General features: G+C 41.3%; 2 protein-coding genes across 4 annotated transcripts in view; both read right to left on the reverse strand.

Annotated features, from left to right (window-relative positions):
* The window catches only part of CASP6 (caspase 6), a 17,925-nt gene extending 16,451 nt beyond the window's left edge, over positions 1-1,474 (reverse strand). Inside the window, exon 1 of the mRNA XM_053565150.1 lies at positions 1,338-1,474. Coding sequence (XP_053421125.1) covers positions 1,338-1,346 — 9 coding nt within the window. The 5' untranslated portion in view covers positions 1,347-1,474. The remainder of the gene's footprint in view (positions 1-1,337) is intronic.
* Positions 1,385-19,343, reverse strand: PLA2G12A (phospholipase A2 group XIIA). 3 transcript variants are annotated; one of them, XM_053565339.1, is made up of 5 exons: positions 18,953-19,343; positions 6,992-7,068; positions 5,299-5,464; positions 3,086-3,103; positions 1,385-2,323 (listed from the first exon to the last, which is right to left on the reverse strand). In XM_053565339.1, the coding sequence occupies exons 1-5, from the start codon at positions 19,158-19,160 to the stop codon at positions 2,205-2,207; spliced, it is 588 nt and encodes a 195-aa protein (XP_053421314.1). In that variant the 5' UTR covers positions 19,161-19,343; the 3' UTR covers positions 1,385-2,204. The 3 variants fall into 3 exon arrangements, with proteins under 3 accessions (XP_053421314.1, XP_053421397.1, XP_053421467.1); XM_053565422.1 differs by lacking the exon at positions 3,086-3,103; XM_053565492.1 differs by lacking the exons at positions 1,385-2,323; positions 3,086-3,103 and adding an exon at positions 2,330-3,043.
* Positions 19,344-27,673: the final 8,330 nt, after the last annotated feature.

Below are 27,673 nucleotides of genomic sequence, written 5' to 3' on the forward strand. Positions count from 1 at the left end.
TTTCTTTGTAACTTTTCTATAAATCTAAAATTACTCCAAGATAAGTCTATTTTTTAAAAAAATCTGAACATAAAACTCTTTCTACTAATCTTTATATAATTTATGCCCATGAATTAAATATATTATAAAGACAGTCTGAGTTTATCCTCTGAAGAAAGTCAATGCTGCTAAGAAAATCCACAAATTCATTATAGTTTCAAATTACCTCATCAAGCATTTAAGAAATAAAAACTGATTAAGTATTGAAACAACTTTTAAAACTGTACCTCTTGAGGTCAGGTGTAGTGGCTCACACCTGTAAACCTAGCACTCTGGGAGGCAGAGGCTGGTGGATTGTGTGAGTTGGAGACCAGCCTGAGCAAAAGCGAGACCCCGTCTCTACTAAAAATAGAAAAACTGAGGCAAGAGGATTGCTTGAACCTAAGAGTTGGCAGTTGTTGTGAGCTATGATGCCATATCACTCTACGCAGGGTGACAGCTTGAGACCGTGTCTCACAAAAACAAAACAAAATTGTTTAAAAAAACTCTATCTCTTACAAAAGTTTGAAATACATATCAATTAAGGGTTGCAAAGATTTAAATTGGAGCTCAGTTTGCTCACTTGGCCACAGGCATATACTTGCCTGCTCTAACAGAAGACACATCTCTTAGCCGAACAGCTACCACCATCTCAAGTTGAAGATATTAAGTTCCTGGCAATGACAGGAATGTGGCCCTTTCTCAGAACATGTTTCCTCTGCCCAGTTCTGCCTCTAATGACTTACAAAGAACCACCTCTCTTTGTGCTGTCCTTCTCTGACTTTCCAACTTTGACCCCTGGGTACCAGAAAGATATATATAACTTGGGATCCTGGGCTAGGGACAGGCAACAGCCAGTGCTAAGAAAAGGCCAGTATAGGAACACAGCTGGCCATTCCAAGAGGTTGAAGAGTTTTCAGCATTTGGTAGGGCTCGGTGGCTCGCATATGTAATCCTAGCACTCTGGATGGCTGAGGCAGATGGATTGCCTGAATTCAAGACCAGCCTGAGCAAAAGCCAGACTCCCACCCCAGTAAAAACAGCCAGGTGTTGTGGTGAGCGCCTGTGATCCCAGCTACTTGGGAGGCTGAGGCAAGAGGATCACTTGAGCCCAAGAGTTTGAGGTTGCTGTGATTTATGCCACAGCACTCTACAGAAGGCAACAAAATGAGACTCTGTCTCAACCAAAAAAAAATTTTTTTCAACATTCACAGACATTTTCAGAGGCAGCAAAATTTTCTGGGATTTGCTCTTAAACATCTGTTAATAATTTTCAATATCAATAAGAGATTCACGAGAGGCAGTTATTTTTACCTTACCTTTTCCATTCCTTTAACTCCAGAGTTAGACTTGAAAAAGAAAAAAAGGTATCAAGAACAACTTTTATTAAGTCCACAATTAGTAAAAGGTTACAGTCTTTTAAAAATATCCCAGCATCTACCACAAGGAACAAGTGCTAGGAAATAAACATCAAAGGATAACAGTAAATAGCGCACTAATGTGTTTGTTAAATAAATTTTCATTTGTTTCATTATATCCACCTTTACTCCAAATTAGACCTTTGTGTTATGAGTGGTCCATAAAACGGAAGTAGCTATGTTTCTGTATCTTCTTCACGTCACCTTCTACGCATATTACATAATATTTAGATTACATATGCTGGGTTTGTTTCCTGAGTGGTGATCAGCTGAAAAACAGACATGGAAACCTTGTCCTTATAATTAGCCCTAATAGAAGTGTGACTTATTTATAGGCTCAATGGACTATAGAAAAACAACAAATTATGTGTAATTAAGTGAAGAATTTCCCGTAGTTCCAAAAAAATAATAATGTTGAACAGCCTTTATAATGAATTTTATATTTGATCTCATTTTTCTTGGTAAATTTGGTTGCAAAAATCAAGTTATATAATGCTTCTTTGTAAAAATTCTGCCCTTAAAACATACTGGTCAAGACAATTTGGCACACTAAGGCACAACCACCAGGAGGGCGGCTGAGAAGGCAGGCGCGCCTCCTCTGACCTCCTCCACGATGTTTTACTTCGAGGTTTTAATGTTAAAATATAAACTTTTATAAGGTCTTAAACTAATCTTTTCATAAAATATTTTTATGCTATAAAAACATTTGTTCTTGGGCAAAGACTATGTTCTTCCATCATCATCTGTCACCAGCTGTCAGTATCTTCCTTAAAGATCTGTTTTTTCTTCATAACGGCACCTACATGCAGCTCGCTGACTGTCCAGGTATGGTTTACAGCCTAAATGTATGACACTGTCAAACAAGAGCTCCACGGTTGTTTCACATGCTGCAAAGTAAGGAAACACAATTACTGCTGGGCAACTGCAAAGCATCTCTCCCCTTTCACCTGTATTACATATCACAACACACTGTCAAGCTCATCTCTAGTGAGCACTCAAACCACGTTAGCAAACATGTTCCCAAACTCTCACATACTGTTATATGTGTATAACATGCGTGTATAAACTTCCAGTTTTAGTCTCTTTAAATGTATCTTATATTTTGCTTGCATTAAACTGTTCAACCCAATTGTTTATCCCAGACAAATAAGTCTTTATAAATAGTACTGATTAATCAGTGTTAATGTTCCTTTAATCCGAAAAATATAATTGCCAATAGAGATGCCTGTTCACACACACATTTTGAGGAAAGATGTTTTAATGCAGAAGAAACAAAGTTTAAAAATAGAAACCTCAACACATTTTATTGTTGCCAATGGCTTCTGAGAACTGATCACAGGCACTTAAGACACTTAATATAAATTCTTTGATCAATATCCAAATATGGCTTGGAGGAGAAGGACCATAGGAACCAAAAGGATTTTTACCCTGGAAGGGCTTTTAAAACTTTTTTAAGACTATAAGAAACATAATTGATTTATTTACTTTTCTTTTGGGGGGGTGCAGGAGGGCTGGGTTTGAACCTGCCACCCTTGGTGTATGTGGCTGGTGCCATAACCAATGTGCTATGGGCGCTGAGCCTATTTACTTTTCTTATTCGGAGAAACCTGGAACACATAGGTGAAAGTATTTGAACATGTTATACTTACAGAGATATAGCAGAGTGGCTTTTAGTTGTCCAAATGTTTTCAGTTTCAAATATTCATGTTAAGGAAGAAAGTTTTCATTACAAATCTTAACAGTTTCAAAATTCTCCAAAAGACTGTGCCACCAAAGAACAACCAACCACAGATGTGTAGAGGCTATCACTATTAAATAGGAACTACAAGAAAACTGGTTTCAGTCCTTAGCTCAGAAAACAGGAAATATACCCATCTATGCTTCAGCTAGTTTACCTTAGCCAATAGCTCCAAAGGGATACAGAGGTGGTGAATTCAAGCTTCACGTGTAGCAGAGATGCCTTTCTTGACAGTTAGGATTAGGAATTAGAATGAGAGCTACGATATGGGACTATGTAGAGAATATTGTAGCAGACAGAACATAGATTTTAGAGATAAATAGTCTAAATGCAAACTTGAGGCAAGTTACTTCTTTCTGAACCAGTTTCCTCCCTTAAACAACAGAGATAATACCACCCAGCTCTTCAGGTTTTTTTTAGCATCAAAAGGACACGTGAGTAAGTATCTATCTAGCACAGCACTTTATGATAAGTGCTGAAGCTGTTAGCTTCCTTCCTTGCCCCTTCCCATTACGGTCATCTTCTGACTTCAGTGTACAGCACATTCGTTGGCTTGACAGTAGAGAAATCTTATAAATACTAGTATTTAAATAGTGAACTGTATTTTCACAAATATTTCATTTCACCTTTGTGACAACTCTGTAAAGGGAGTAATATCATCCTCCCCAATTAGAAAATGAGGACATTAAAAGGCTTTTTCTTTGCTGATTTTGCTTTGTTCCCTTCACCATAATAAATCATAGCAGTAAGTACAACTATATGAGAGGTCCTCTGGTTTTCCTAGTGAACTCACTGAACCTGGGCATGATTTGGGGGGCTATACCAACAGATAAATAGGAAGAGACAGAGGTAAGACAAATCTTCTAGAACTTCTTACTCCAAATCCGATGTGCAGTGTGCTATACTTTTTTTTCCTTTCAGACAAGGTCTTGCCCTGTTACCCAGGGCTAGAGAGCAGTGGTATCATCATACCTAACTGCAACCTCAAACTCTTGGTCTCCCGCCTCAGTCTCCCAAGTAGCTGGGACTATAGGTGTACACGCCTGGCTAATTTTATTATTTGCTTGTAGAGATAGAGTCTTGCTCAGGTTCAGGCTGGTCTCGAACTGTTGGTCTCAAGTAATGCTCCTGCCACAGCCTCCTAAAGTTCTAGGATTATAGGCATGAGCCATCATGCTATACTCTTAAATTCAGTGGTCTGAATGTTTGTAATCCTCCAAAACACATTTTTTTTTTTCTGGGTCTCACTTTGCTGCCCTTGGTAGAGTGCCGTGGTGTGATGGCTCACAGCAACCTCAAACTGTTGGGCTCAAGTGCTCCTCTTGCTTCAGCCTCCTGAGTAGCAGGCACTACAGGTGCCCATCACAATGCCTGGCTATTTTTAGAGATGTGGTCTTGCTCTGGCTCAAGCTGGTCTTGAACTCCTGAGCTCAGGCAATCTGCCTGCCTCAGCCTCCCAGAGTGCTAGGATTATAGGTACCGGCCTGACCCCTAATAACGCATATGTTGAAACTCTGACCTCCAAACTGATGAAATTAGGTGAGAACTTTGGGAGGCGATTAAGGTAATGAGAGTGGGGCCTTCATGAATAGAATTAGTGCCCTTATAAATAAGACAACCCAGAGAGCAGCCTAGTTCCTTCAACCATGGGAAGACACAGCTAGAAAGCACTACTCTATGAACCAGGAAGTAGGCACTCATCAGAAAATGAATCTGTTGGTGCCTTGGTTTTATTCTCTTCAGCCTCCCAAACTGTAAGAAATAAATTTGTTACTAAGTCTTGCGGTCTTTGGTAGTTTGTTATAGTAGGCCAAATGGGCTAAGACATGAGATTCAGAGTTTCATACTTTAGGCTCTGGATGATCAGAGATACATACTTCAGGATACAAGGTGGTGAATTCTATCTCTGCCTCAAACACCCTCTTCCCAAGGTCTCTTAATAATTTTTGCTTCTGTGACTATAAATCATTTCAGATTATGAAATCATCAACTCCTCACCTGAGAAAATGGAACAGTCTGCTCCACAATAGATAATTCATATGAAAGATTTCTATACTACAATATAAAGCATTCAGTAAAACTTTTAAAAGTGCACTCCTCCCCAACCTGCCAGAACATCCTTACCCTGAACATGCTGAGCTAGTCCTAGTGTTTTCTGCACATTTCGGCAGATCTTGGAGAGGCAATACTGGAACTCCTCGTCACAGTCATTCTTGCTTTTGCCACAGGTCTCATAGCACCTGTCATGTTGGTTGCAGCACTTCGTCAGGGAAGGGATACCAACGTTAAGCTGCAAGAAACATTTGGATGAATTATTGTCAATAAAATGCAAGACTCCTCTGCTAAAGTACTGCATTCAAACAGACCTAATAGAAATGACAATGACTGCTGTATAGATAATTCCAAAATCGATTTCTGCCTACAAAGGTTTTCCATCTTAGAAATCTCCCCATTACTCTTATCCACACCCACCCATGTTACTTTGTTTCAGCCATGCCTTACTGATCCCTGCTCTGCAGTGTTAGAATATGGTAACAAACAACTTCCAATCACCCAAAACACAAAACATAGTTCTAAAAACAAGAAGCTGGGTGTGGTGGCTCATTCCTATAATTCTAGCACTTTGGAAAGCCAAGGCAGGAGGACTGCTAGAGGCCAACAGTTCAAGACCAGCCTGAGCAACACAGTGAGACCCTATCTTTACAAAATAGAAAAAATTAGCCAGGTGTGATGGTGCATGCTTGTAGTCCTAGCAACTCAGGAGGCTGAGGCAGGAGGATTGAACTATGATGACACCACAGTAAGTTATGAAGATATGAAGATACTACTGTATTCTAGTCTGGGCAACAGGGTGAGACCCTGTCTAAAAAAATATATATAATGCATTAAAAATTTTCTCTAGTATGATTTTTAGATATGAAAGTGTTTTTTGCCACTCTCACCCCAAATAAAATGTCACAGAAAACTTTTAAACTCCTACAACTCAAATTTTGTTTTTAAAAAATCTTTATCCATTCCCCAAAAATAACATTGCTCTGAATCTATAACTTATCTTTAATTATTTAAAATAACTTACACCCTTATATCTAAGAATCACTTTCATAAACATTTTTCCTCATAATACTTGGCTTGGGTCCAGTCTCTCCTATAACCATGACACAGCTATCCCACTTAGCCTTGTTTCAATGTAAAAAACACATTTTGGAGGGGGGGGGTTGCGGGGGACAGAATCTCATTTGTCACTCTCAGTAGAGTGCCATGGCATCATTGTTCACAGCAACCTCAAACTCTTGGACTCAAGCAATTCTCTTGTCTCATTATCCTGAATAGCTGGGACTACAGGCCCCCACCATAATGCCAAGCTATTTTTTATAGATGGGGTCTTGCACTTGCTCAGGCTGGTCTCAAACCTGTGAGCTCAGGCAACCCACCTGCCGTGGCTTCCCAGAGTGCTAGGATTACAGGAGTGAGCCTCTGCGCTCAGCCAGAAAAAGTTTTATCTACACATTTTATACCCAGGTATTTCCATACTCACAACTTTTAGACCATGATTGCAACATTAAGAAATATCATTTAAATGGTATTAACATTTATAAGATTCAAAGATAAAACATTAACTTTACTTCATTTAGTAACCATACTAAATGTTCTGCCATAAAAGAATGTAAATAAACCCGATTACTACTATACCAGACTAAAATTATTTGTGAACCTGAGGATATACTGATAGTCTTATATTATCAAAAGTATTACTGCATTCAAATAGATCTAATAGAAATGGCCTATAAAATAAAACATCAAATAAAAAAATATTTACATGAACACCAAACAGTGGAGAACCACATCCATTCGGCGGGGAGGGTCTGTAACCATAACGTGGGAAAGGTTTAGATCCTATAAAATATAAATGGTATCATAATTAACTTTCAAATATGACAGAAATAAAATATATAACAAAAAAGGTCCACACAGCCTTGGAAATACTGAATATTTATTTGGATGAGCATTAAGAATGCTAATTGTCTAACTGTTACCTCTCCTATGAAGAATGCAGAATACAAACATGCACATGTATACATAACTAGTAGTTCATAAAACGTAATTATTTGTAAGCCTATGCCTACAAAACGTAAGTACTTTTCCTTGACTTCTGGAAATTTCAGAGGTTACATGGCAGACTGGGTCCATATATATGAAAGATAAATCTACTCTGTGTTCCTGTATATTCTAACACATTTTATTTTTCCAATCTTCAGTAAACACTCCATCAAACACAGACCTCAATAACCATTAACTAACTAATTCTCTCAGCTAGATCCTATAGCTAAGGAAGACAAGGTCATCTGATGATCATTTAGTAATCTTAACGACACTAGAAGACCATACATTCTGCTTCTGTAACACTAATCATTTCACAGATACACTCCTTTGCCAGGTATAGGAAACGGTCAGAAGGGTACCTGGGGAACTACAGTACTCCAGCTATGCTAACGCTCTCTAATAGCATCAATGGTTCAGTAACAAGGAAAAAGAACAATATCACAGCAATGTTAAGTTTAGGAGAGTATTTCAGAAATATATCACCTAATTTAATACAGGCACACCTTGGAGATAATACAGATTCAGTTCCAGGCCATAACAATAAAGTGAGTCATACAATATTTTTGGTTTCTTAGTGCAAATAAAAGTTACGTTTATACTATACTGTAATCTATTATGTGTGCAATAGATTTACCAATGTACATTCTTAAGAGTACTTTATTGATAAAAAATGCTGACACAAACTGAGCACATGTTGTTGGGAAAATGATACTGACAGACTTGCTCCATTCAGGGTTGCTACAAACCTTCAATAAGTTAAAAAAAAATCACCTAGAAGTGCACTGAAGCAAAATACATTAAAATGCGGTAAGCCTATATAGGAGGACCTACTGTGTTTTTGCATGTTGCCCACAATCCTCCTACAACAAGAAATAACCCATCCCACCGTGGAATGGCATGAATTGTTAAGACATTCTTCTGCCTTCCTGAAAACATTCCTCTGCCCCTTGAGGAAAACACAACTCTCTACATGATAATCCTTACAAATGTTTGGGGCTACAATTTAACTTTACTTCTAAAATGGAATATTCTGGCTGGGTGTGGTGGCTCACGCCTATAATCCTAGCACTCTGGGAGGCAGAGGCGGGTGGACTGCCTGAGTTTAGGACTTCAAGACCAGTCTGAGCAACAGTGAGACCGCATCTCTAAAATTAGCCAGACATTGGGGCAGGCACCTGTATTCCTAGCTACTCAGGAGGCTGAGACAAGAGAGTTGCTTGAGCCCAAGAGTTTGTTAGTTGCTGTGAGCTGTGATGCTAGTGCACTCTACCGAGGGCAACAAGTGAGACTCTGTCTCCAAAAAAAAAAATATTATCCAGTTATTTCAGCCATAAGACATGGCATAGTTTCCAAATATCACCCCACAATTGTATACACGAGAGAGACAAAGTATTCCACTAAATTTCATTCAACTAACATTTATTGCTAGGAGACCTAAATAGAGATATGGTTATCCTCCAAAAGTAAAGTAAAGAGGTGGAGAAAGCACCTCTTTCAGTAATCATCCATCAAAATAAGTAACCCAAAGTCTGGGTTTGAGTTGCTAAGAAGATCCATGCTCAACTGAGGTGACCAAGTATAGCCTCAAGAAGGTATATAACCTCATAGAGATATAAAGCTATATAGCCTGCTCCACTGATTCTTAAGGAGCACTGTGCACAAAAAAGATGGTTAAGAGGAGTCTAGAAAACAGGACGCCGGTGAGAGAACTTGGTCTTGTCGCTCCTGCAGTGTCCAAGTAGGGTGGTTTCTGGGCCCTTGGAAAACAAAGCTAGATGCCTCAAGCTACCACAGATGAGTCACTGTGACCTTTACCTCTTATCTCCTGCTTTTAGTCCTTCATTCCTAAGAAAACAGTTTATGCTTTGCCTTCCTATTTACAAGGGCCTACAGAGGAAGGATATACTAACCCCAGGGATGCCTACTAGGCATCTCACACTTAAGATGTCCCTCCTGACATGTATCCCAATACTGCTCTAGCCATGGTTTCCTCTTCTTAGTTAATAGTAACTCCATCCTTCAGATGCTCAGAGCAAAAATGTTAGCCATGCTTGAGCCTTATGTTCTTATACCCCACATTAAATTCAATAGCATTGACTCTACCTTCAAAATATTAAGAGTCTAACCACTTCTCATCACCTCCCCACTACCATCCTACTCCAAGTCACCACAGATTATTGCCTTAAATTCCTACTTAGTCTCCCTACTTTGGTCCCCCCACCCCACAACCCCAGCTACAGTTCCATCTCAATACTGAACTTGAGTGATTAGATCAGGTCTTTCTTCTGCTCAACTCCCCCCGAGGTCTTCTCATCTTTTTTTTTCCTTTTAGAGACAGACTCTCACTTTATCATCCTTGGTACAGTGCTGTGGCATCACAGCTCACAGCAACCTCAAACTCCTGGGCTTAGGCGATTCTCTTGCCTCAGCCTCCCGAGTAGCTGGGACCACAGGCGCCCGCCACAACACCCGGCTATTTTTTTTTGTTGCAGTTTGGCCAGGGCTGGATTCGAACCCGCCACCCTCGGTGTATGGGGCCAGCGCCCTACCAATGAGCCACAGGCGCTGCCCCATGTCTTCTCATCTTATTCACAATGAAATCCAAAGCCTGTAAAACTCGATATAATCTGGTCCTTCCATGATTTCCCCCACTTCATCCTCTTACTGTTTTCCCTCTCCCTTTCCTCCTTACTCCATTCCATCATATCTGACTTCTTTGCTGTTCCCCAGATACCAGGTCTGCTCCTGCCTCAGGGCCTTTGAACCTGTTGTTCCTGTATGTAGATGCTCTTTCTCCAGATATGTACATAGTTTCTCCTGAGCATTTGTGTTACCCGGCAACTCCTAAGTTGAAACCTAATCACCAGTGTGGTGCTGTTAGGAGTTGGGACCACTGGAAGGTAATGAGGTCATGAGGACAGAGCTCTCATGGACTGAATTAGTCCCCTTATAAAAGAGACCCCAGAAAGCTGTCTTGCCTCTCATACTACATGAGGAAACAGCTGGAAGTGCCCTCTAAAACCTCAGTCTGCCAGCTCCTTGACCTTGGACTTCCCAGCATCTAGAACCATGAGGTATAAATTTCTGTTGCTTACAAGCCACCCAGTTTACAGCAGCCCAAACAGACTAAGACATCCACTTCTTCAGCAAAATGTTCCCTGACCATCTCATTTGTAACATATGAGACCTTCTAACATACTATATCACTAACATACTTATTATCTGTTACCTTATCCTTGAGAGCAGAAAGTTTTGTCTGTTGTGTATTCCCAATGCCTAGAACAGTGCTTGGCATATGGCTAGGTTTGCAATAAATATTTGTTGATGAATGAATACGTTAATGAATAGAAGATGTGGAAAGCTAATCCACATGGCGGTTATAATACTCTATAAATTAATAAACTAGGACTGTTTACTCTTCCATCTTTTAAGTTTCATAAGCATCATCAAACCTCCAAAGACTGACCACTTGTAGTTTGTTACACCTCTTTAAAATGTGGCACTTCAAACTGAACATCATTAAATATGGTGGCCTTTTTACCTTTTAAGTTGGTTAAAGTACTCTTATTAACATAGCCTAAGGTGTTATTAGCATATGTTTCCTCTGAGTCTCAGAGCCATCACACATCAGACAGTAGTACAAAACCATCAGTTGTTTTTTTCTAAAATGAACTTAAATTTTTAAGATTTACTACTAGAGGCTCACCATTTTTGCAAATTTTAAACCTAAATATTATTATTATTATTATTATTATTTTGAGATAGTCTAAACTATGTCGCCCTGGGTAGAGTGCTGTGGAGTCACAGTTCACAGCAACCTCAAGCTCTTGAGCTTAAGCGATTCTTTTGCTTCAGCCTTCCATGTAGCTGGGACTACAGGTGCCCGCCACAACAACCAGCTATTTTATGTTTGGTGTTGTCATTGTTTGGCAGGCCCAGGCTGGATTCGAACCCAACAGCTCCGCCAGTGTATGTGGCTGGCACCCTAGCCACTGAGCTGCAGATGCCAAGCCAAAACCTAAATATTAGATTGTATAATTCTATCTTGTTAGTTTAAGTTCATCATTCAGGACTGTTCAGCAACTTAAATCTAGACCTATCTACTGTTACTACCTACTGCTCCCATATATTATGGACTTAGACACAGACATTAATCAGAACAGAGGTCAGCAACGCCCTGCTACAGACAAGCCCTCTCTATAATAGTCATGAAGTCATTAGCCCAACCCATTGGGTAGACAGCTCGACCAGCTGTGACTTCACCTAAACCTAGTTTTAACCAGTCTACATTTCTTATGGGAACATCATGAGAGATTACACATTTACCTATGGTTTTCTCTGATCTATTTTATTCTTGGGAAACCCATTCTAGTTCCTTAAGCTTTACCACAAAGTTCTCTGTTATCAGAGGTTTTAACAATCAACTGTTTAAAATGTTTAAAAACTTATTTAGAAAGACACATTAAGCAATGGGTCAAACTGTTAAATCTGAAAAAAGTACAATGAATACACCCTAGAATATTCAAACAGTCTGAAAACAGAAAATATAGTGTATTTACAACACATTTTTCAAGTTAACAACTTGTCTTATTGTTTTGTTTTGTTTTTTGGAGACAGAATCTCACTGTTGTGCTGGGTAGAGTGCCGTGACATCATAGCTCACAGAAACCTCAAACTCTTGGGCTTGAGCAATACTCTTGTCTTAGCCTCCCAAGTAGTTCGGACTACAGGTGCCTGCCACAACATCGGGCTAATTTTTCTATGGGGTCTCCCTCTTGCTCAGGCTGGTCTTGAACTCCTGACCTCAAGCAATCCACCTGTCCCAGCCTGCCAGAGTCTAGGATTACAGATGTGTGCCACTGTACCCAGCTTGGTCTTATTGCCTTAAATTTAGAAGTATATCACCTGAAAAGGTAGAAGAAGAACATTGGTTGTTTATTTGAAGAAATGTAACTAACATACTGTTTACCCTATCTTTCCAACTTTTTGAACACCTTATAATTCCCCCTCCCATCTGCCAGTCTCCAGATTACTGGTACCTCTTCCGTAAGTAGCAAAGACTATCACCCTTAAATTGATATGGGTCCAATTTTAAAGGCATATGGGTTTCTTTCCTTCTTTCTTTTTTTTTTGAGACAGAGCCTCAAGCTGTTGCCCGCATAGAGTGCTATGGCATTCTCCAACTCTTGGGCTCAAGTGATTCTCCTGCCTCCACCTCCCAAGTAGCTGGGGCTATAGGTGCCTGCCACAAAGCCCAGATATTTTTTGGTTGCAGCTGTCCTTGTTGTTTGGCAGGCCTGGGCTGGATTCGAACCCGCCAACTCAGGTGTATGTGGCTGGCGCCTTAGCCAGTTGAGCCACAAGTGCCGAGCCAGCATATGGGTTTCTAATGGCTTCAAGTATGTACTTTTTTTTTTTTTCTAACTAGGAAATATTCCCCTCAGTACTCATTCAACAGCAGTACTTCTATTTTTCCTTCCCTTTTTATTTTCTCTAAATCCATAGCCTTTTTCAATTTCAAGTCTATAAAGACATTCTTGGCATTATGATGTATGATGGTAGTGATACATACATATATGAACATGTGTGTACACATATAGTTATTGTCTCACTTCATAAATGATGATTATCTTTGAACAAGAGAAGGATCAGAAGCAAATGAAGTCAGGAAAAATAAAAACATGCCCAGTACAGGAGAATAATAAGGAAGAGAGCACAGAGAAAATCAACTGGCAAAAGTGAGACTGAAAGCATGAAAATACAGGAGGTTGCTGTCTTAACCAGGACAAGTGCTTATAATTGTCTTAAGAAGTTGTTAAAATCACCAGGCACGGTGGTTCATGCCTGTAATTCTAGCACTCTGGAAGGCCAAGGTGGGTAGATTGTTTGAGCTTACCTATTCAAGACCAGCCTGAGCAAAAGCAATACCTTGTCTCTACTAAAAATAGAAAAACTGAGGCAAGAGGATTGCTTGAGTTGGAGGTTGCTGACGTAACAGCACTCTAACAAGGACAACAGCTTGAGACTGTCTCGAAAAAAAAAAGGTTGTTGTTAAAATCAACCCAATATCTACTGGATATGAAACACTGGATGGTAACACCATGAAAAAAATGCTGGCGAAATTGGCAAAAGGAGCACGTTTGTATTTGGTTTTTTAGTTTCTTTTGAAGCAGTATCTTGATCACTTCCTCAGTGAGGCCTTCCCTGCTGACCCCATTTAAAATAGTGCCTTCTTTCTTCCTGGCATTTATTGACCAAATTAACACAGCATTAGTCAGTTTCCACGAGAACTGGAACCTAGTCTTACTCCTCTGTGTGTCTGGCACACAATGGGAATCCATGAAATTACCAGGTGGAAAAAAAGAAAAAGGGAAACATTCTACAGACAAAAAAAATAAATAAAAGAAGCTTAGAAGTACTAGTTTCCTAAAACATAAGTTCACCTTGAAATTGAAATAATTATTTCTGAGTAAGTTATATAGAAGGTTATTTAGTAAACATAAGGTTGATACAGATGCCAAAATTACAAATGTATTAATATAATTGTAACTTTTGTTACAAATGGTGTTATAAGCTGCTAAACTGTTTAAAAAAATTAGCATTTCCTATGGTGCCATGTTTTAAAAAGCAAACAAAAACTCAGTAAGGGAAGAAACAAATCAGACTCAAACTAAAACACCATGATGTTTTGGGGCCACTGTCTTCTGAAGTTTGTGAACAGATACAGAAGGCTAAGAAAAAGAGATGAGAGGAAGAATTAAAAAAGCAAACCAAATTCACTGTGTATAACTGCATGGAAAGATTATTTTCCTGGATTGAGACTTTTCTCTCTCTCTCTTTATATATACATGGGTCTTTACCAAATTTTTGAGATACATAAAAATCAAGAAACATGGGTGGCACCTGTGACTCAGTGGGTGGGGCGCCAGCCCCATGTACTGAGGGTGGCAGGTTCAAACTCGATCCTAGCCAAACTGCAACAGAAAGATGGCTGGATGTTGTGGCGGGCGCTTGTAGTCCCAGCTATTCAGGTGGCTGAGGCAAGAGAATCACCTAAGTCCAGGAGTTGGAGGTTGCTGTGAGCTGTGACACCATCGCACTCTACAGAGGGTGATAAAGTGAGACTCTGTCCTTACAAAAAAAAAAAAAATCAAGAAGCATAAAATCCATGTGGACAGAAACAAATGAAGCTCTCTGAGCAAAAGGGATAAGCTGAGCAAATTGAAACTTACAGGGTGAATCAGATAGGACACTGTCAACTGTGTTTCTTGGAAGTGAAATAATGGACTATAACAGTCTGTCTCATGTGTGCACACACAGAGTGCCCCCCCCCAAAAGGAGAAAACTGTATTAAATTTGTAATACTAAAGTCATATTTGATAATTGCAATTATAAGAGGTGCTCAATATGACTTTTATTCTTCTGTTATCAGTATATATTGAGTATTATAATTTTAATATAGTTTTTTACTTTCTTAAAATATGTATATATATACATACACACTTTTCTTTGGCATTGTGTGTGTGTGTAAATTTGAGGTAAATACTTCCAAATAGAACAATTTTTTTCACCTGGAATATGAAGCAGAAGAGAAATTTCTGATCACGCAATGCTCCCACCATGTTCTGGAAGAAACATGGTGGTAAGATCCTAATCTGTATTCCCAAACACTTGAAACTTTAAATTCACGGTCATTAAGCTCCACAGAGTCCTTAGTTTTTATATGTTACTTTTCTAGTCCATTGACTTTCCTCAAATCTTTAACATCCCCATTTCTCATCTTCTCTCTCAGCTGATACCCTTGCTTCCTACTTCACTGAGAAAGCTGAGGCAATCAAAAGAACTTGAACATCTATTCACCTAACCAGACTGTCCCCATATCCTCTACCTTTGCTCCTACTAAAGGGATATGCTATATATTCTTGACCAATCTCTTGGTTTATGTACTAGAAACCTTCTCTCTCACTTAGCCAAAGGATATGACTCCAATAATTCTGCTCTTTCTCCCTTATCACTGTTTCTACTCTCTATTGAATCCTTCTCAAAAGCATATGAATATGCTGTTATTTTTCCTAATGCCCCAAAATTGTCCTTTCCATGGTCTTCCCCATTTCAGTAAATGGCAATTCCATCCTTCCAGTTGTTCAGACCAAATCCTTTGGTATAATTTTTTGACTCTACTCACACCCTATTTCCATGCCATTGGCTAATCTTTTAAGTTCTTCCTCAAATCCAACCTCTTCTCACTACCTCCATTGCTACTGACCTGGACAAAACCACCCCCATCTTTTGTCTGGACTCCTGCATGTGTTGTTCTGCTTCCATTGTTGCTCTCTAACCCCTCTGACCCTTTTTATTCTCAGCAAACAACAGCCAGAGGGATCCTGTGAAAACATTTATCATTGAATGAATTAACAATTTATTCATATATATATATATATTTTGAGACAGAGTCTCACTTTGTTGTCCTCGGTAGAGTGCCATGGTGTCATAGCTCATAGCAACCTCTTGGGCTCAACTGATCCTCCTGACTCAGACTCCTGAGTAGTAGGGACTACAGGCCCTCATCACAACACCTAGCTATTTTGAGAAAAGGGGTCTTGCTTTTGCTCAGTCTGGTCTCTAACTCCTCAGCTCAAGTGATCCACCTGTCTTGGCCTCCCAGAGTGCTAAGATTACAGACATGAGCCACTGTGCCAGGCCTTATTCATAATTCTAAAACACTTTTAAACCAATTTTGTTTTCTGTTTTTCAAAAGAAACTGAAAAGTTTTCTTATTCAAAATCGTCTTTGCCAAGAGAAAAAAAAGTTAAAAAAAAGAGAACATCAAATGCATTCCCCTAAATAACTTAACTTTTAATAAAGCCTTTTTTTCACCCAAGGGGAAAATAGCCAAAAAGGGAACAAGTCTCTATAATGCTAGTCCCTTAGGTAAAACAAGGATAGCTGAATGCAATAGTCTAGTCTGTGCTCCTTACTCTGACCACCCTCTCCCTACCATTAATATTTTTTCAAGCTCCCCCGATCTTACTCTTCCAAGTAAAAACCATTCCTTAATCACCATGTTCCTCTAGCTTTGGGATTTTTCTGATTTGGTCACTTGCATTCCAAACTGTAGGAAAGGCTAAATCATTGTTCCAGGGAGACTTCTCAAGTATTATAACAACAATTAAAAAAAATAACTTTCATTGCGTTGTAATTATCAGCATGGTGACTTGAAACCACAAGCCCAAAGAACAGACAGATACAAAAGGATTTTGAAGCACATACCATTTCTTCATTTCTGAAATCCTCAAATTCGTTTGTGTGGTTTTGTTTTTTTTTTTAGAGACAGAGTCTCACTTTATCACTCTCGGTAGAGTGTCATGGCGTCACACAGCTCACAGCAACCTACAACTTCTGGGCTTAGGAGGTTCTCTTGCCTCAGCCTCCCAAGTAGCTGAGACCACAGGCGACCATAACAACACCCGGCTAGTTTTTGTTGCAGTTTGGCCGGGGTCAGGTTTGAACCCGCCACCCTCAGTATATGTGGCCAGCGCCCTACCCACTGAGCCACAGGTGCCGCCCCCATTCGTTTGTGTTTTTTATGCTGGATGCCTTGCTCTAAAACTCTGAATGACAAATTTTGAGAGCCCTGCAAAAGATTAAAAAGATTTAGTGAATAGATTTAAACAGTTTTTTAATAGAACTAGTATCCATTCAACTTCAGGGATTTCAAATGTAAATAAACTCTAGAATCCTGGACTCATAAAAAAGACTACGCCTTCCAAGTATTCCCTATCTCTGTAAATGGCAACTGCATGCTTTCTTCACCTCAGAGCAAAATCTTCAAAGTCATCCCTGAATGCTCTTTTTCAAGGATTACCACAGTGTCACTTTTAACACTGTCATACTTCTTCGCAAATATTCCCATATCAATGAGGCCTTTCCTGAGCAACCTATTTAGAAGAGTAAACTACCTCCAACACAGCCGCTTCCATCTTCCCTGCCCTACTGCTCTCAAAGCACTGGCATATTACATAACGTCATAGTTGCCTTATTTTGCTTGTTTATTAGTTTACTGACTGTCTTCCCACCAGAACATAAGCTCCACAGTCAAGAGTTTTTGTCTGTTTTGTTCAATACTGAATCTCCACTTGTGACAAATGGGGACGGGCAAGGTGGCTCACACCTGTAATCCTAGCACTCTGGGAGGCCAAGGCGGATGGAATGCCCTGAGCTCACAGATTCGAGACCAGCCTGAGCAAGAGCAAGACCCCATCTCTAAAAAAATAGCCGGGTGTTGTGGCAGGTGCCTGTATTCCCAGCTACTTGGGAGACTGAGGCAAGAGAACTGCTTAAGCCCAAGAGATGGAGGTTGCTGTGAGCTATGATGCTACAGTACTCTACTGAGGATGATAACGTGAGACTCTGTCTCAAAAATAAATAAATAAATAATGGGGATGACTAAGTAACCTGCACAACATTTACTTCAGGAAACACAATCACTTAACCCTTATTCATTTATTCCTCCTAACAAGCTGTACGAGGACAAAAACATCTCTCTGATGCATAATGATCATAACACTTAGGTGTAAATTTAGGAAGCAATGGAACACATCTCAGCACCTGCTCAGCACTTTTAAGCATACAAAATACAGCTCATTCTTTAATTCTATTAACATGAAACTAGAAATCATTTTGAGAATTCTAGGCAGCAGGTGGCATCAAGGTTTTACATTATATAGATAGGTTCCTTTTAAATTCACCTATAAAACCATCAGATTTTACCATTACAGTTATAGGGTTCCCTATTATTTTCAGCTACCAGCATTAATGAGCCCATGACCTTGACTAATCTTACTGGAAACACAATCTCTCCAGTGCTATCTTAACATTTTGAATTTCAAACAGAAGCTTAAGCAACTTTTTCTGAACGATTAAAATATTTAATCGTTCAGAAAAGTCAAATGCCTTAAAAAGAACATCTCTGCCTGAAAAATTTTATTAGCACCCACATGGCCACCAAACATATTCTCAGATGCAAACAAAACTGAAGTTTAAGAAGCATGAAAAGAGTAAATGAAACAATAATATTCGTATTAACCAACAATGAGAAGAAAGGGTCATTGATATTCAAGGAAAGAAAACTGTCAGGTTTTGAGAGTGTTATCAGAACTCTTTAACATTCAAGTACACCAAAAGTCTGTACAAAGGTCACAATTTTCTGTAGCTTTGCAGGGGAAAAAAAAACCAACACCCTCAAACAAAACCCAATACCAATACTTGAGAAAAGTGAATACCGTCATGATTTTAAAATTTTCAGTTTGCTTCGCATGGCCAACTAATTTACAAGAGCAAAAATACTGAGCTAAAACCAGTCTGTTCCACCCCATTCCCATGATCCCTACGTCACTAAGTTCTTAGGCAACTCCGTGCAACTGGGGGGAAAAGTAATTCAGGAGCAATGAAAACACCGGAAAGTGCACACGCAGCCAACCGCTCACGTTCTAACAACAGCGACGCGAATCTGTACTCAGGTTGCTCCATCTCAAGAGCGGCAGGATTCTAGCAGTGGTTGAGTTTTTCCACAGTCTAAGGACACAAACACCGTCGGTCTTGTTTCTGTCACTCCCACACGTCCGCGACCTCCCTCACTCCAACGCCCCCGAAAGCACTGGCCAGCGTGCCCTCTCACCGTCACTGCACTTATACTGGCAGAGCCCGTCCTCCCCTCCTAGGAGGTCCAAGGCGGCGTTCAGGTAGGTGTCTATCTTGTGGACGCCGTTCCGGATGGTCTTCAGGGTGGCCCTCCAGTCGGTGGTCTGGGCCTGCTCCTGGCATCTGACCCCGGCGGCCAGCAGGAGCAGCAGGAGGGTGAGCGCGGGCCGCGGGAGCAGGGCCATCCGCGCAGCGCCGGGCTCCTCGGGTCCCCGGAGCCGGGCGAGCCCCCAAGGAGCCCCCGGGACGCCCTAAGCGGCGGCGCGGGCCCTGGGTAATGCGGCTGCCGCCGGCTCCATACCCACGCCTCCTTCCCGGCCGACCCGCGCACCCCTCCGCCTCCAGGAGGCGGCACCGGGGCGGAGACGCGCCCCCGCGCGTCCGCTCACCTGGGCCCCGCCCCGGCGCGCTCGCGTCAGCGTGCGGCGCGGCGTCGGGAGCGCGCTCAGGGGCGGCGGCCTCCTGGCCTGCGTGGTCGCCGTTGCTCTGGTGAAAACTACCTGACCCGGGTCCTTAAAAAAAAAAATGTTCGCACGGGGCGGTGCTTATGGCTCAGGGGGTAGAGCGCCGGCCCCATAAACCGAGGGTGGCGGGTTCGAACCCGGCCCCAGCCAAACTACAACAATAAATAACCGGGCCTTAAATTGGACGTCTGTAGTCCCAGCTACTTGGGAGGCTGAGGCAGGAGAAACGCTTAAGCCCAAGAGTTGGAGGTTGCTGTGAGCTATGACACTACAGCACTCTATCGAGGGCCACAAATTAATTAATTAATTAAAGAAAAATATTTTTTTAAAAACTTCGAAACTAAAAGCTCTCTGGGTGGTCGAACAGTGCAGGGAACGCGGAGAACCCCCACAGGCCTCATCCGACCTGCCCAGGGTCTGCTCCTCTACCTGATAGACTCCGGGCGAGCCCAAGTTTGGCGAAATTAACTCCCGCGCCTCATACAGAGAGGGCTGCGAGTGCCCCGCTGAGTTTAAAACGCGATTCTGCGGGAGACCTGGGCCAAGGCTGCGCTCATCTCCCTGTCCTCGCCGGGTGCCCAGGACACTCGGGCCGGCTGGGGGACGGCGATCCGGAGATGCTGTAGGTCTGAGCGTCTCCGGAGACTAAAGCCCAGGGCCAAGGCGGCGCCTGACTTTAACCAAGTTGAGCTAGGCCCTGGTTTAGACTTCCTGGAAGGAAAAACAAAATTGGAGGTTAAAACTCTCAAGTTTCTTTCTCTAGTAAGGAAGAAAAAGTATTCTACATTTGAATGTACTAAAAAGAAAATCAAAGAAATCTCTGTTTTGCCACTCGAGATTTTCTGTAACTTGGCAGTTCTTTGTATTTCCACCTCCCAGCCCCCTTCACTGTGCAGGATCCATAAATAACGATTGCAGTACTATTTACCAGAGCTATAGATACCTGGTTATCTTAGTATCCCAGCCATTTCCAAGAATTTTACAGTAAGATCCGGGATAAGGCTGCAAGTGTTGGGAATAGGTCCATCCTTTCTGTAAGAATTACCAATACTAGGTTGGGCATTTTGTATTGTTACAAAATTCATGAGCTTATAATAAATATTCATGTAGAGTTCATAAGAATTCCATCCCTCTTTATTGAGTGCTTAACTGTGTGCCAGGCACCTCTCATGATCTCTCAGGCGCAGAACTCCATTTTACAGGGTTGCAGCCTTTGGGCCAGTTACAAACATTAGGCTCCCTCCAGGCAGATGGTGTAGCTGTAGCTCAGCCTCGTCTGGGTTAGTGGAGACCTGCCTGGGCTATAGTCTCCACTCAGACCTTCATCCAGGCATGTTGGGCAATGAGCAAGCAGATCCTACTATAGTAGAGGAAGGGAGAAATGGTCCTAGAAGGCATAATTATCCTGGTTTTTTTTTTTTACAATGAAGATGTCCATGTCAGAGGATTTTTGAGTGTCCAAACAAGGCCTCTTTCTGTCTTCACAAGATGCCAAAGGATTTTCATTGTTGAAATAAGAAAATACCAAAGTGTGGATGTTGAACTAGATTACCTATTAGGTTCTGAGGTACCACCCAGTCCCACCACCACATCCTTAAACAGGGCATGGTCTTTCAAGTTTTCTTCCAGAGAAACTCCCTAGTTCAGAAATAAGGGTTCCAAAATAAAGAAGAGAATGTAGTAAAATAACCCAAACCCAAAGGCCCTTCCAAACTTTTTATTTTCCTTTTCTCTATGCATTCACTCCTTTGCGATCTCATCTAATTTCTTATACTTTAACTACAGTTTATGCTTATGGTCTGAGGACTCAGACTCAGTTTTCTATGTCCTATACCTCCTTAGGGATTAAATTCTCAAATCTCAGGTCCTCTGCTGATGGAACTGTTCTCTTTTCACTCAGGCAAATCTCCTTTTCCACTGTGTTCTCCATGGGAATCACCACCATCTTTGTAGAAAACAAAACTCTTAAGTTTTTATTTTTGAATCCTTTTCACATTCAGTCATTAAACATTTGTTGTTCTGCAATAATTCCAAGATATACTTTCTCCTCTTAATTCCTGCTATCAAATATCAGGGTTTGACACTGACCACAGACTAACTGTGTAATCTGCAGGGTTTGTTGCAAAATAAAAGCGCAGGGCCACTGCTCAAAGTTTATTCAGAATTACCACCAACAGCGTATGAAACGTCACCTTTCTCCACATCTTAGTTATTACCTTCTTGATAAAAGTTATTTTAACTGGGATGAGATGATAACTCATTGTGTTTTAAATTTGCATTTTTCCAATGATCAGTGATGTTGAACACTTTTTCACATACTTGTAGATCATTAGTAGGTCTTCTTTTGAGAAATGTTCATTCATGTCCTATTTCCATTTTTAAATGGGATTATTTGTTTGTTTGTTTAGTAAGCAAAAGAAGTATTTATTAATGACCTGCACAGAAGGCTGGCCTCTTCCTAGTGACTGCAGGCCAGATTATTTGTTTTTTACAGTCGAGTTATTTGAGTTCTTTCTGTATTCTGGATATTAGTCTCTGTCATATGATTAGTTTCCAAGTATTTACATTCAAGAGGTTGTTTCTTCACTATATTGATTTTTTTATTTTGGTGTTTAGTTTTTTTTTTTGTTTGTTTTTTTTGTAGAGACAGAGTCTCACTTTATGGCCCTCGGTAGAGTGCCGTGGCCTCACCCAGCTCACAGCAACCTCCAACTCCTGGGCCCGAGCGATTCTCTTGCCTCGGCCTCCCGAGTAGCTGGGATTACAGGCGCCCGCCACAACGCCCGGCTATTTTTTGGTTGCAGTTTTGGCCGGGGCCGGGTTTGAACCCGCCACCCTCCATATATGGGGCCGGCGCCCTACCGACTGAGCCATAGGCGCCGCCCAGTTTAATATATTCTCATTGATCTATTTTTGTTTCTGTTGATTGTGCTTTTGAGGTCTTAGTCCTAAAATCCTTGCCAGACTAATGTCCTGAAGAGTTTTCCCTATGTTGTCTTCTATCATTTTTTTTTTATTTTTATTTATTTATTTATTTTTTTTTTGGCTGGGGCTAGGTTTGAACCTGCCACCTCTGGCATATGGGACTGGCGCCCTACTCCTTGAGCCACAGGCGCCGCCCTCTTCTAGCATTTTTATAGTTTCAGTTCCTACATTTCATCTTTTTTTTTTGTAGAGACAGAGTCTCACTTTACTGCCCTTGGTAGAATGCCGTGGCATCACACAGCTCACAGCAACCTCCAGCTCTTGGGCTTAAGCGATTCTCTTGCCTCAGCCTCCCAAGCAGCTGGGACTACAGGCACCCGCCACAACGCCCGGCTATTTTTTGGTTGCAGTTTGGCTGGGGCTGGGTTTGAACCCACCACCCTTGGTATATGGGGCCTGCGCCCTACTCACTGAGCCACAGGCGCCGCCCTACATTTCATCTTTAATCCATCTTGGTTAGTACAGCCACTATAGAAAAGGGCATGGAGATTTCTCAAAAGACTAAAAGTAGAACTGTGATATTATCTAGCAGTCTCTCTACTGGATATTTTTCCAAAAGAGAAGAAATCAATATATCAAAGGGACATCTACACCTCCACATTTATTGCAGCACTGTTCACAGTAGCAAAGATACAGAGTCAACATGTCCAGTGATGGATGAATGAATAAAGAAAATGTGTCTACATACACAATGGAATACTACTCACCTATAGAAAAGAATAAAATCACATCTTTCCAACAACCTGGATAGGACTGGACATCATTATGTTAAGTGAAATATAAGTAAGTCAGGCACAGAAGGACAATTATCACATGTTCTTACTCATAAGTGGGAGCTAAAAGGTTGATCACATGGAAGTAGAGAGTAGAGTGATAGATACCAGAGAGTGGAAATGGTGAAGAGAGAGATTGGTTAATGAGTACAAACATACAGTTAGATAGATGGAATAAGTTATAATGTTTTATAGCAGAGTAGGGGAACTATAGTTGAAAACAGTATTGTATTTTTCAAAATAGCTGGCAGAGAAGACTTGAAATATACCCAATGATAAATATTTGTGTGATGGATACCCCAGTACCCTGACTTGATCATTACACATTTTATGCATGTAATAAAATTTCACTTGTACCCCATAAATATGTGCAAATATAATGTGTCAAAAAATTGAAAAATCAGTGAGAATTTCAAGGCTATGACAAGTGCACAGCCCTTTTGGATGTGGGGCTTCTTGCTACTGCACAGGATGCATGCCCTCGATGACCATATCATATACCTTCTTCTATATGACCCACTTCCATCTTCTCTTCCCAATAGTTAGCATAAAATGTTTGAAAAGGGCAGCACCTATAGCTCAGTGGGTAGGGCACTGACCACGTACACCGAGGATGGCCGGTTTGAATCCGGCCCAGGCCAGCTAAAATCAACAATGACAACTGCAACAACAACAACAAAATAGCCGGAAGTTGTGGCGGGTGCCTATAGTCCCAGATACTTGGGAGGCTGAGGCAAGATAATTGCTTAAGCCCAGGTGTTTGAGGTTGCTGTGAGCTGTGATGCTACAGCACTCTACAGGATGACTCTGCCTCAAAAAAATAATAAAATGTTTGAAAAGAGCCTTCTTTAGAGGGACTTTCATATAATTAGCAAAGCCTATTATTTTTGTTGCAGGCATCATTGGTAGCAAATGCACAGCTGTCTTCCAGGTCTTTCCTGCTAGAGAATGGATAGTTTGTCTACATGTACTTTGGCTGTGAAAGGCGAGAGCTGAAATCTGGAAGGACACAGTTGAGCAGGTAAAGTGTTAGTATGGCCTGGTCTGGGGAGAGATTGGTGGAGGTGTGAAAAGTGGTCACATTCTAAATGCAGCAATTGTAGAACCAAAGGGCTTTTCTGATGGGCTGAATGTGAGAGAAAAGAGGAATCAAAGTTGGCATTGAGATATTGGCCTGAGCAATTAGAAGAAAATAGAGTTCTCACTAACTAAAATAGAGAGGATTGCAGAAGGAGCAGCTTTCAGGGAAAAAAATTAGAAAATTTTTCAGGCATACCATGTTTGAGCTTATTCTGAGTCTGCAGCTCAAAGGTGGGATAAAGTTTAGAAATAATTTGGAAGTTGCCAGGATAGAAATGGCTTGTAAAGCCATAGGGCTTGATGAGATCCTGTAAAATATGCATGTATAAAGAGAAGCAGAACAAAATCTAAGTCTTAGGAGGTGTTGGAATGAAGAATTAGTAAAGCAGGTTAAGAAGGAGCAGCCCAGTGCAGCAGGAATAGAACTCAGAGAGTGCTGTGCTCTGGTGTGTCAAAGAAAGACAGAACCATCAATTCTGCTGATGTGGAAGATGAGGACTCGATACTGACCACTAGATTTAGTAACTTGGAGGTGACTGGTGAACTTCACAAGAGATGTTTCCTTGGAGTACTGAGGACAAAACGCTATTGTAGTCAGAGAAGGAAAAGAGAAACTGGGAACAATTATAATGGATGTTATCAAAATAAAATTGTGAAAATATAAAACACTATCTGTGTTGATTCTTGTCTGAATGGTTTGAGTGCCTTGAAATAGGATCTTCTGGATGGCCAAGACTAGGCTGTATTTTCTATACAGAACTAATATACAGTATAATAGTGAACACAAGAAGTCAAGTATCTCTTCTGGAAACCCCTGATGATCTCTTCACTGTACAAGGACATCACAGAACATAGTAGTGTTGATGAGATGAGACTGCAAGAGTTTTTCAGTTTGATGTAACATATTAACTTAGAATGTTTAGAAACTAGACTATTGTGCAATCGTTTGTGTTATTTAAAATAACACAAAAATCAACGAAATAACAAATGATCAAGGACGGTTTCTAATTTTTAGTGTTTTTCCATGTCTCATTAAATGGCCTCAGCAGGGCTAGTGTGATGGAAATAAATGCCACCTGGTAAAATAAATCCAGCCATAATGTCTGTCCTTTGTCCAGGATGAAAACAAATACCATGTGATGAAATCATTCCAGTCATAAAGATCAGTCTTTCCCCACTGCCAAGCCTGGATGGTTATCCTCTAAAAGGGAGTTCAAATTAAGGAGAAATAAGTGCTAGTTTCTAGCCTCTGGCTAGAAGGTGAGTGGCATGAATAGCTTTCAAGCTGGGACAAAGTGAAGGACGAGAGGTGGCTGTGCCAGATCTGTGAACATGGGATGGTTCCATAATATGTTAGAGATAGGGCGGCACCTGTGGCTCAGTGGGTAGGGCGCCGGCCCCATACACCGAGGGTGGCGGGTTCAAACCCGGCCCCAGCCAAACTGCAACAACAAAAGTAATTAGCAGAGTGTTGTGGTGGGCGCCTATAGTTCCAGCTACTCGGGAGGCTGGGGCAAGAGAATCACCTAAGTCCAGGAGTTGGAGGTTGTTATGAGCTGTATGACGCCATAGCAATCTACCGTGGGCAACAAAGTGAGACTCTGTCTCTACAAAAAAAAAAAAAAACAAAAAAATGTTAGAGATAATGGCTGTGTGCTTGGTGAGGGTGGGGCGTGGTCGGCCAGGTGTCTACCATCAGGCAAATTTGATCAGGAAGAGAGATTTTCTAGGTATCGTTGTAGGCAGAAGGTAAGATGACTTGGCACAGAAGCAGCACTGGAGAGCTGGAAAGGAGCTTGCTTAGGTGAGGCTGCAGGTTTGACCATCAGGACAAATTCAGTAGGTGATTTCTCTAGCTAGGGTTCACTGGTTGATTTTCAGCTTTGCATACTGTACATCATCACTGGGCTCCCATGGCACCATAACTTTAGAATATCTCTAAACCTGCCTTTATTCCTCTATTCCCTTGATTTCTGCACTCAGTAGCAACGGCAATCATCTCATTATCCAAAAGCCTGGGAATTACCCTAGACTCAACTCTCTCTCTTTAGTACTTGGCTGTCTATTTGTCCCCAGATGGCATCCATTTCATTCAACATATCTAGAATCTCCACCATCCTCTTTACCCCTGGTTTAGTTTCTACCTTCATTATTCTTGGATCACTTCCAGTCCATCTTTCTCCCTCCCACCAGCTTGAACTTTCCAGAATCCTTTAATGGTCCCAACTCTTTGGCATGAGGCCCTCTCTGGTCTGGCTCTTTCTCTCTTTCCAGTTCCTCAGCTGCACCGTGTGCTCTAGTTGCACTGAGCTGCTCTCCGTTCCTTAAGCAGCAGGACCTTTGCATTTGCATCTGCCTGGACAGTCCTTCCTTCCATAATTTAAGTCAGCGGTTCTCAAGCTTGGGTCATGACCCTTTTGTAACAATGGAAATACATTGCAGCATTAGGAGGGTTGAGAACCACCGATTTAGATTAAGCTTGCCTCTGGGGAAGCCTTCTTTGACACTTCAGGCTGGTTTTCCTGATCTGCCTTAATGTTTTCCTTACCATTGTACCTGGCAAAGTACAGCTTCATAATTTGTTTTCTCATCTCCTTCATAAGATGGTGCGGTCTGAAGCCAAGTGAAATAGCAGATGATGGGACAGCTCCACATCCAGTGAGTTCTGTCTCCTGCCCACCTTTAGGGAAGATCTGCTAACTCAAGGAGGCACAGCGGCAGAGGGTCTAGCAACAGTGTCCAGTGCCCAGACTTTGTGGTACAAGCTGTCCCTGGAGACTGGCATATGAGCTGGTGGCAGTTGGAGTCTCTGATGGAGCCGTCCTATGGTGGTCTTTGAGCATTTTTCCCAGATGTGTACACTTCCATTCTCTGACTTACCTGAACATTCTGTGAACCGCCTAATATCTTTGAATATATATATATTTTTTATCGAGCTGATTAAGTTGGCTTTTGTTGTCTGCAGTTAGGAGCTGAGACAGACCTCTAAACAGGAGAAACTTGGCATCAGGTCATCCCACTCCTGCTATTCCAGGTCTGTACCGCGTGGAGTCCTTTCAGAGAGCAGGCTCTTTGCCCTTTAGGCCCTGACCCTGTTCTGCTCTGCTGCGAAGCCGCCAGGTTCTAGGTCACTGTGCAGACTGGCATGGCCCCTTCCTTGATTAGTTGACGGTGTTCCATGGGCTGGGTTCCCACCTGGCTGCTCTTGAGCATTTTCTCTTTTTATCTCCTACATAGCCATCTTCTAAAGTGCCACATTGTGCCAGGATTTCTGATCAGGACAAGGTGGTTTTAAAACATGTCCACACATTCTTTGATACCCCTTTCATCCAGAGATGGATTATTTCCCTTCCCTTAAAACTGGGACTATCTTTGTGGTGGAAGTGATGCTGAATG

This window comes from Nycticebus coucang, chromosome 1, assembly GCF_027406575.1.
Source record: "Nycticebus coucang isolate mNycCou1 chromosome 1, mNycCou1.pri, whole genome shotgun sequence".
NCBI classification, from domain to species: domain Eukaryota; kingdom Metazoa; phylum Chordata; class Mammalia; order Primates; family Lorisidae; genus Nycticebus; species Nycticebus coucang.